Source organism: Condylura cristata, unplaced genomic scaffold (genome assembly GCF_000260355.1).
Source record: "Condylura cristata isolate star-nosed mole 26May11 unplaced genomic scaffold, ConCri1.0 scaffold00009, whole genome shotgun sequence".
NCBI lineage: Eukaryota > Metazoa > Chordata > Mammalia > Eulipotyphla > Talpidae > Condylura > Condylura cristata.
Genome location: NW_004567110.1, coordinates 63,480,043 through 63,490,317, shown reverse-complemented (window position 1 = coordinate 63,490,317; position 10,275 = coordinate 63,480,043). Strand labels below are relative to the sequence as shown.

Genomic DNA, 10,275 nt, shown 5'->3' with positions numbered 1-10,275 from the left:
CACAAAATATATGAACAAATATGTGTGTGTGTGTGTGTGTGTGTGTGTGTATGAGCCGAGCCATGTTGAGCTGAGGCTCTCTCTCCCTTGGCCTCCTGGCTTGGGGCTGATGATCAGCATTCAGTGTACTACTGGGGTTCCAAGTCAGGGGAACTGGTGCATGCCCAAATGTCTGTAGAAATCTTTGCCTACAGCAAAGAACATGCCCATCCCCCCTTTTTACTTCTTTGAATAAAATGCCCCGCACGCTGCCAAAGAGCTGGGCAAGAGTCTGCTGTCCTCCTCAGTTCGTTGGCAAATTAAATTACTTTCCTTCTCCTCTAGCTCTGGCTCCTTTTATTGGCTAAGGGAAACAAGACCACATTCAGTAACACTCCTGACAGTTTTACCACATTCAGTAACACTCCTGACATGTAAAAACTGGGTACCATTGCTTATCTTATTTATCTGGTTTCTTGCTCATTAGTGAGGTTTGAAAGGCTGGTTTATCAGCAGGCAGCAAATTTTTGTATAACTGTTTCACTGACTTTAAGTCTGCATAGATAGTTTTGTTCTCTTGTTTGTGGGAAGACACCTATAGTGTTGGCAGAACATTTTACAATATGCTCACATAGGAGAGATCACGGAGGCACAACAGTAATTGCAGTTAAATTTGTCCTGGTGTGGGTACCACTTAAAGTTTATTTTTACGCTACGGCTTTCATTTTAATCATATAAAACACACACATGGCAAGTTTCTGTTGAGTGGACGGATACACACACACTCACAAGGACCCCATTGGAGGAGTACTGTGTGAATTCAAAATTCTCAAATAAGGGCACCACATGAAAAAAATATATAATACAAATACATAGTGCTCTATAAGCAGCTAACCGGCTGCGTTGGATTCCTCTTAATGGCGCACAAGTCCTACCACAGGCTGGGGCAGGAAGGGGTGGGGCGGAGCACAGAAAGAGCTACTGAACGCTGTAAATCACCCCCCCCCACCCCCCTAGAGCAGGGCGGTTTCCGGCTACCGCACAACAGCCCTTTTTCTTAGGCTCTGGAGGAGGGCAAGCCCACCCCTGCCCCATCGCGTCGCTTCCGGTTTCGCTACCGGGTTTCCGGTCTCCAGGGGCGGAGCTTCTGCCCGTGTGCGCAGCCTCCTCGGAAGCGGCTGAGGCGGCAGCGGCTGAACTGGGCCGGGAGCCATGGCTGTGAACCTGAGCCGGAACGGGCCGGCCCTGCAGGAAGCCTACGTGCGGGTGGTCACTGAGAAGTCCCCGACAGACTGGTGAGCGCCGAGGCGGGCCGCAGGGCGGACCAGGGCTGGGGAGGTTGAGGGCTGCGGAGATGGCTGCCGTAGGTGTCCTTTGCTCACCTGCAGTGCAGGGAGGTGATGTCTCCTCCCTGGTAATTCCTTACCCCTCCTTGTGTGGGTTGGGTAAATCCGGCTGGGGGCCGCTGGTCTCTGGCCCTGGCTCCCGAGGCCTCCCCTTATTCCGTGTCTGATGACTTCTCCAGTTTCACCTTTCTGGGTCTGAGTCTTCCCCGGACCAAGAGCTCTTGCACAACCCTCCGTGAGAAAGCGGAAGCCGTAGTCCGCTTCTCACAAATACTGTGTTCTGGAACCGGTCTTTTGAGAGCGGTCTGGCAGCTTGGCTGGAGCCAAACAAGGAACTCAGGGCTTTGTATCCTTGTTTCTCTGTAATAAGAATTTTAGAACTTGCCTTTCTGCAAGAACACTCCCCGGAGAGCTATGGGGAAATGAATGAAACAAGATGCTGCCTACCTATTTGGGAGAAGATTCCATCTTCCATCTATCGCCCCTTGACATCTGCCTGTAGGCTGTCGGTATTTCGGTCTCATGTAGATGAGGAGGCTATATTCCTGGAGTTCTGGATCTTTGAGGTCTCTGGGATAGCCCCTAGCAGCCCAGTCACATGGTCTGCACTCTGTTCTGTCTGCATCCACTGGTAGCAGTGTATGGTAATTCTGTGTCACTTTCTCATTTGGTTAAATTGCTTTTTGTTACCAGTGCTCACAACTTACAGTTCTAGAAATATGCTGAGCATGGTGGACTGAGTTGAACAGCTTTGGGAAGCCTTATCCCGTTTCCTGTGCTACTGTGACTGGCATGTTTCCACTTAACATTTGTGCCTGCTTTGGCATCTCTGCTTTCTCCAGTTCCCTGTACTTCTGTGCATTGTGCTATTGTGGCACTGAGGATATTGTATTCTGGCCCTTTCTTCAGCTAGGACCTTTTGGAGAGAAATTTTAGAATACCAGTTATTTGAGTCTGCAGAATGTCTGCAGACTCCTCCTCTTGTGTCTAGGAACATGTGGGCACCCTGCATGGGCACTTGTGCAAAATTTTGCAGGAAAGCTGACTTAGCAGCTGACTAAGCAAGAGCTAAGGAAGGTCCTGTGAAACACATCTGTTCTAATTAGAAGTCTGGTAACAAGCAGTTTTTCTGCCTTCTCTTCTTTATAATCCCTGTTTCTAGATGTCAGGCTGCCACCCTGCCTCCTAGTCTCAGAGGGCCCTTAGACCTCTAATTTTACTCTAAACACTGCTTTAAGTATCTTCGCACCAAGTGCTCCATCTTCACATCCACATGAGGTCACCAGATTTAAGAACTCAAAAGTATCTTTTTCTCTCTGCGGTTCTTTCTACTTAGGGTTTTGCTCCTTACTGCCTCTTAATAAGTGCAATCCCTTCTGATCCCTTGGCCTCCTACTGATTTGTCCTTCCAAGTCTCTCTTCATCCTTAGTCTTCACCAGACTGTCCCTAGTTTGAAGACAATTCAGCATTGCTTTGGGCTTTTTGCAAGATCTGTCCACTGCCATCCCATCTCCTCTCTGTGCCTAATGAGAGTGCTAAGCCTTCTTTTTCCTCTCACAGCCGCTCTTCTGACCATTCTCCTCACCAATCCCCAGGCTCCTTTTGCTCTCAGCAGCTTGAGCACCTGGCCTCCACCACTATTGTCATAGCCATTAAGTATTTCAACAGATAGCTTTGTGGCAGGTTCCCACTCATTAGCTGAAGAAATGTCTAGACCAATGCACTTCCTCTCTTATAGTTCTGTAGTGGCTTCCTGTTGCCCACTATAAACCCAGACTTCTTTACCCAACCTAACAAGGCTCCTTACCCGCTGTGCTGCTGCCCCTCCCACTTACCTCATGTGGCCACACCTATTTACCATGTTAGCTTCATTCTCTTCCTCAAAGTTGCAAGACACTTCCTCCTGAGAGACCTTGCTCTTGCTGCTTCCTCTCCCTGGAGTACTCTCCTGTATCATCTCCCCAAACTTCACATTTCAGTATTGAGGTTGATGTCTTAGAGAGGTTTTTTTGATTTCTAACTCCTTGGCTGCAGACACATTTTCCTTTTAACCTGTGTGATTTCTGCTGGACTGAGGCCTCAGTTTTTCTTGTCATTTTTCTTAATTGTGGACGTGGACCCTGTTTCTCTGTTCACGGTGCAGGGCTGTAATGTGTAGTAGATGCTCTGATGAAGGATGGATTGAGGGGTATAGAAAAGATGGTAGAGGATATCAGAGCAAGAAGAGGTCTCCAGTTTGGAGGGTTATAAAAAGTTTCACAGGTAGAGGAGGTGGATTTGGACCTGGCCATGGAGCCAGATGGGTTGGGACATTATTTGGGTTGCCACATTATTTCTGTCTTGGGTCTTTCTCTAGGTTCCACATGCTCCTCCCTGAGGTTTATTTGTTTATTTGTTCACCTGCAACCACTTCACTGACAGTACAGTCATGTTGATGTGTATTTTTCCCCTTTAGAAAGTTCCACAGATGGGGTAGCCAAGCTATTGTTTTTAGCTATATTTCCAGTACCAGAAGCAGAGTTACTGGAACTACTTTTAGAAGTAATGAATCAAAGCTAATGTGCTCAGTGCCCCCATCCTCTTTGTACTGTTTTTGAACTGAGGATTTTCATGAAACCAGGGTATAGAGGACACAGAGGGATAGAGTTGGAGGGGCAGGTGGGAGACATGGAACTTGGCTCTTACTAGGTGCTGAGTGCTAGATAGAGAGGTCATATATATTTCTTGCTGATTTTTGAGTGCCCCCAACTTCTCTCTGAGCTTTGTGATCCCTGAGCTTTGTGATCTGGAGATATGTACTCATCAGGACTCTGGCCACCAGAGTCTCTGGATGTCCACCACCTTTAAAGCTTCTTTTCCCTCTACTCTGAGTTTTCCTGTTAATGTTTCCTTCTTTCTTCTACATTCTCTTCTCTCCTGAGAAGCAGTGATTTTTTCCTAGCAGCTTGTCCTTCATGACAGGCAGATCTGCTGGGTTTAGGTCTTTCTTGGGCATAGGCAGCTGTTCAGTAACATTAGGAAGGCCTTTGGGTAGCCAAGTAGATGCTGATTTGGTTTCTGTCAGGCTGTTTATCACCAAAGGTCCTGTGACCTTTGTGAGCCCTTCTGGAGCTGAGCTACTCTTAACTGCTATAGAGTTGGTGCAGTGGATAGGATTCATGCAAACTGCAGGAAAGCCACCTCTTACAGAATATTCTTATTGAGTAACCTCTGTTCTGTGGTCAAGGGACCTCCCATGTTCCATATTTTTAAAAATTTACCATATTTCTTCAACATTGCCAGATCATAAGTTTATAAGGTTGAAGCTTTCTAGTTTATGTGGGTGGTTTGACAAAGAAAAATAGTATGACATCCCAGGGTCACCTGTGAGTAGTTAAGACTCTGCTAAATATAAACTTGCCAGATCCAGGAGCCTGTTCTGTGAGGTTCCTGACTTCATATTGAATGATAGCCTTTGTGGTTGCTGATGCTGTATGCACCCTATAAAAGTCCAAGTTGTCCACAGAGTCCTGAGCCAAGAGACATGCTCTATCAACTCTTCAGGCTTCCCAGAAGATAGTATATAGCTATGCACAGGGGTATATGTGCAGCTTTCTAGGTGCCTGACACACATACTCCTCCTCCTTACCCCTCTTTTCGGTACTTTAGTTTAGGAACACACAAATATCATTTGTCTTTTCAAATTCACATACTTGGTAGTCAGGTCATTGTTTCACACATGAACACGTAGAAAGGTGCTCTGAGGTTTACAGCTCAGTTTTCCTCAAAGTAGATGTATGCTCCCTGACTCCTTGGTTTTGTCCCTCACAATAAGCTTCTATGGTAAGTAAGGCCAGTTGATGCTTCAGAGGTGACCCACTAGCCTACTGAAATCCTGCCTAGTGGGTCATAGTTGGGCGCCTGTCAGCCTGCAGTGTTACTATGCTGAGTTCTCTGGACTGCAGCATAAATGTGGTTAGGTGCTGAAATCCAAGGCTAGTTACTACGCCCCTGTGTGTTTTGTTTCAGGGCTCTTTTTACCTATGAAGGCAACAGCAATGATATCCGTGTGGCTGGAACTGGGGGTGAGTATGAACAAGCAAGAATAGAATGAATGAAATGGGTTCTCAGGAACATCAGGAGACAGGCGACGAGAAAAAGGGTAAAGTGTTTGAAGGGAGAAAGTTGTGACTGTCACTAGTCCATGTTGGTTGGTGTTTCAGCAGTCATGAGAGGAAGGTGACAAGTGGCATACAGATACATGTGGCCAGAACAGGGACTCAGGACTGCCTCGGGTTCTGTGAAACCCCTTAACTGAAATACCTGATCCAGCTTTTTCTTGCCATCTGGGAAGATTTAGTCAGCAGGTTATAAGAACCTCAAACTCTAGTTATGATGGGCTAACAACCTCAGTGTCAGGTAAGAATGGTTTAGGGAAATCCTCCTTGATCCTATCTCCAAGTCTAAAAGCTAAGCCAGTATATGACTTTGGGACATACCTGTTTGCTTGCAGTCCTCCCACAGAAGCTGAGCAGACATGTTGATGACCCATTTCAGACCATTTTGTGGGGTCTTAGTGAATAATAATATTGTCACAGTGATCCTCCATTTGCAGTCTGGTGTGTGGTTTGTAGCAGAAATGATATTTTCCTTTCTAGATTTACCTGTGGGTTTAACAGAATGGTTTTTAGGTTAGTATGAGTAAAAAAAAAAAAAGCAATATGAGGTACTTGTCACAGATGTAGGTCTTGGGACCCCATCAAGCTCTCAAAAATAAGCTTAAGAATCTGACTCTGATGCTGTTAAGGATGAGAATCTTGGTTTAGAGTCAGTTTGGGCTTCATTTCCTGTTGGGGTAGGTGCTTGGGCAAGCAAGGGACTGCCGAGGCTACCTCTGACCCTCCTTGTGACTGCTGCAGAGGGGGGCCTGGAGGAGATGGTGGAGGAGCTCAACAGCGGGAAGGTGATGTACGCTTTCTGCAAGGTGAAGGACCCCAACTCTGGTCTGCCCAAGTTCGTCCTCATCAACTGGGTATGTGTAACTTGGGGGCTCTTAAGTTCTCATATAGGTGTGACCCAGATAAATTTCTTTTCTTCTTTCCTACTTTGCCTTTCATGATTGGAGCAGAGGAGGACTTGACTTCAGGACAGCCAGTAGTTGGTACCTATAATGGATTAATTCATTGTGGTCCAAAGAATACTTGGAGCCTTGTTATTAGAAAATTCAACCTCCAAGCCCAGTACCACTCCTACAAAATGTAGCACAATCAGAGGACATTGTTGACCTTCTCTTCTTTGGGGTAGATCATCCTGAGGGAGCAGAGGGTATGGAGAAGGCCACGGTTGGGGTTTTAATAGAATCCCAGGTGGAAACAATTCTGCAGTGGAAGCTGGCAGCTGCCCTCCCCCAGAGAATCTCTGGGCTTGGAGGTGAGAAAGCTCACCTTGTCCCTCTGTTTGGGGGTTGCAGTTTTCTTTTTTCTGGGTCTTTTGGGAAATTTCCAAGTCCCTAGGGGAGGGAAGTGGTTTTGGGGGGAGGGTGCCTCGGGTCACAAACTGGAGAAGGAGGGTCATACTGGGTATGTCATTGCAGACTGGCGAGGGCGTGAATGACGTGCGGAAGGGAGCATGCGCCAACCATGTCAGCACCATAGCCAACTTCCTAAAGGTGAGGGCCACCCCAGTCTTGTTCTTTCTCCAAAGGGTCTCAGAGTTTCCCAGTTGCAAACATTCCTTGGTGTGACTGAGGTAGAAGTGTTGTAACACATCCTGATGTTCTCTCTAGATTCAGGGTATAAGCAGAGTCGGTTATACCCTTGCTCAGCAAGTGCTTGGGAGATCAGGATGTGGTTAGAACCACCTGCAGGCTGGCCTCAGTAGGGATGAAGGGCAAAAGACTTTTTTTTTTTTTTTTTTGACCACAAGGAATCTTAGGTTCTTATTATTTTATGAGCACTACAGACATTTAGCAGTATTGTTAGAATTTGGAGAAGAAAGTTATTTGTTTCTTTCTAATCCTTTTCAGCATGAATTTATGTCAGTCATAATTTCATAAGCATTTTCTGAAAAGTGTTGTCAGGTGACTGCATTTCTTTGGTTCCTGGCAAGAAGGCAGGACTTTAATTTCTAGTTCTGCCAGCTTTTCTTCAGTTGCACCTGTTTTTCCCAACTCACGATCATAAGTCTACTGGGTATTTAGTAAACAGTGAGGGATGTTACAGGTTTGACTTTTCAGGAAGTCAAACCTTGCTTTCTCTAGAAAATATGTTGGCTTGCATATATCCCTAAGGTTAATTTTCATTGATCAGAAAAGAAGGCCTTGGCCCTCACTAGTGGTGCAGTGGGTTAAAGTACAGCACTGTGAAGCTAGCTGCAGCTGCAGCTGCAGTTGCAGCTGCTTTAGTGCAAGTTCAATTCCCTGCCCCAGAGATGATCCACATGGTGCAGCATACCTCTCTTGTCTCACTAGCTGCTCCTCTCAGTAGTGTACTTCATCCATCTGCCCCCTCAGTCGTGTACTTCATCCATCTGCCTGTTCTGTTCCCCACTCTATGGTGAATCCTCTCACTGTCCCTGCACCTCTGGCTTGTACCCCAGTTCTGTATGAATAAATAAATGAATCTTTTAAAAAAAGACGAAGCCCTTTACTGCCAGTCTGTACTGAACTGCAGCAGAGACCAGACAGCACCACAGAACAAAGCACAGGCTGCACCATGGAGAACTAGGGCCTTCTACATGAACTAGAACACATAAAAGGGGTTTATCTCAAGTTGGTTTGTCTGAGCCCATACAAAGAATGTGCCTCTGTTCCTAACCCATGTCCTGTGCAGTGGTGTTGTGAGGAGCAGATTGTAGTTTGCAGCTTGTCCCCTTCTGGGGTTGCAGTGTCTTCCATTAGGTGATATTCCTACTGCAGGGGGCTCATGTGACCATCAACGCAAGGGCTGAGGAGGATGTAGAGCCTGAGTGCATCATGCAGAAGGTGGCCAGAGCCTCAGGTGCCAACTACACTTTCCACAGGGAGAGCAGCTGCTTCCAGGACACAGGCCCCCAGGCCCCTGTGGTAAGTGCTGCTTGGGCCTCACAACAGTGGGGCAGGAGAGTGTAGTTGCCAGCATTCAGACGATCTGAACCTGCTGTTGGCATCTTACCCACCTTCCTGGCTTTTAGTTCTTGAACTGAATTGAGATGTTGAAGATGACCTTGTGCCTGGCAGGAACAGGAGCTGCATCCTGATGAGGCACATGCTAGTGGGCATAATGAGTCACCTTCAAACCTGCCTGGTGCCTCTTAGGCCAGCTCTGCATGATAAATTATTGGCAGGCAGAGAATTTAGAGCCCATAGCACCAATGTGTCCTGTGTTGCCCCAGATGGAGGAACTTGAAGTGGTAGTCAGGGTCCATCCCTGCTAGCTTGTGTTTATGCTAATGTGATGTAGAGAAATGAGTCCTCTGATGAACAATTGGAGTCTATAGAAATGCATGAATACTGCCGTACTGGTGAGTTGTCTGGGGGTGGTGGACCAGCCCCTCAGATCGGTCCTTGGACAGAAGTTTTCAGGAATCTCAGGCAGACCTTTCCTGCCCTGGATTCCACCACAGGTGCCTGGTGTAACCAGAGACCCTTGCAATATTGTCTGAGGCTAGGCTTTCTCACCTGGTGATTTCCAGGTGACATCTCGGTGTTAGTTTCTTGACACCTTTGGCTTTACCTTTGCTAGCTGTTCTTGCCTGCGCTTTACAATCCATAGTGAATTCTCTGTCCTGCAGGGCTCTGTGTACCAGAAGACCAATGCTGTATCTGAGATCAAAAGGGTAGGCAAAGACAGCTTCTGGGCCAAAGCGGAGGTGAGTGTTCCCTGGGGTGTGAGTATGCCAGGCATGCAATAGTGTTTTACTTGCTGTACCTCATGTTTCTCACAGTACGCTCATCCGGCAAATGCTTTTGTTAGTACCTAATGGTAACCAGTTTTATAGATGGTAAACTGAGACTTAGAGGGGTTAAGTGACAAGACTAGTGAGCTTTCAAGCTCAAACCTGACCATGCCCTGATCAGGCTGCAGCCTCTCAAAGGGTACCTTGCAGTGATATCTAGAATGAATTGTGTCCATTCAGAAGGAAAGAGTTGCTGACCCTGGCCTGGGTAGGAATGGGCTAAGAGGACAGAGTCCAACTTGCTAGACAGTACAGGAGCTGGGCATGAGCAGGGAGGGGTGGGCGTGGTTCTCTCTGCAGAAGGAAGAGGAGAACCGCAGACTGGAGGAGAAGCAGCGGGCAGAGGAGGAGCGGCAGCGGCTGGAGGAGGAACGGAGGGAGCGCGAGCTACGTGAGGCCACCCTCCGGGAACAGCGTTATCTGGAACAAGACAGGGAGCCTGCCCCACAGATGAGGTGGGAGACTGCCTCCTAGAGCCTGTCTCAGGACCTCTCATTGTTCCCGGGAGTGTCCTGAGAAGAGGAGGGTCTTCATTGGGCTGGGATCCAGCTTTTCCCTCTGCCCCTCCCAGCAGGAAGTATGAACAGCAGGAAATGGTCTCAAGGAACAGAGGGGATCAGGTGAGACGTGGATGCTTCAACCCATAGGTGCAAATACAGTAGTGTGGGAGTCCCAGATCTGCATACTTGCTACAGCAGAAGTGGAAGCTGCCTCTAGACTATGTTGACTGTATGGGTTCTTCCTGACATGCAGACCTTGGCTGCTCTTGGCCTAGCCCGCTGGTGAGAGTCCTCTAGCCAGCCTGGGCAGATGGAGATCTGTGATACCCTTTGGCACATCAAAGGTGTGAGAAGAGTATGGGCAGAAGCTCTTGGCATGGACCTCAGCCTCGTCCTAAGAGAGGCCTTGTGAGCCCCTTAGCTTTGGTGTTGTTTCTTGACCCTTTCTCTTCCCTTTGCCACCCCATATGCTACACACACACACACACACACACACACACACACACACACACACACACACACACACACACACACA

General features: G+C 47.6%; 1 protein-coding gene across 5 annotated transcripts in view; it reads left to right on the top strand.

Annotated features, from left to right (window-relative positions):
- The first annotated feature begins 1,109 nt into the window (after nt 1-1,109).
- Nucleotides 1,110-10,275, top strand: part of DBNL (drebrin-like) — a 12,169-nt gene continuing 3,003 nt past the window's right edge. Inside the window, exons 1-9 of one of the 5 annotated variants that reach the window (XM_012722972.1) lie at nt 1,110-1,274; nt 5,335-5,390; nt 6,165-6,337; nt 6,664-6,735; nt 6,899-6,973; nt 8,222-8,368; nt 9,076-9,153; nt 9,541-9,695; nt 9,815-9,860. In XM_012722972.1, coding sequence (XP_012578426.1) covers nt 1,192-1,274; nt 5,335-5,390; nt 6,165-6,337; nt 6,664-6,735; nt 6,899-6,973; nt 8,222-8,368; nt 9,076-9,153; nt 9,541-9,695; nt 9,815-9,860 — 885 coding nt within the window. In that variant the 5' untranslated portion in view covers nt 1,110-1,191. Of the gene's footprint in view, nt 1,275-5,334; nt 5,391-6,164; nt 6,338-6,663; nt 6,736-6,898; nt 6,974-8,221; nt 8,369-9,075; nt 9,154-9,540; nt 9,696-9,811; nt 9,861-10,275 lie in introns of all 5 variants that reach the window. The other 4 variants (XM_012722971.1, XM_012722974.1, XM_012722973.1 and 1 more) reach the window with 4 other exon arrangements.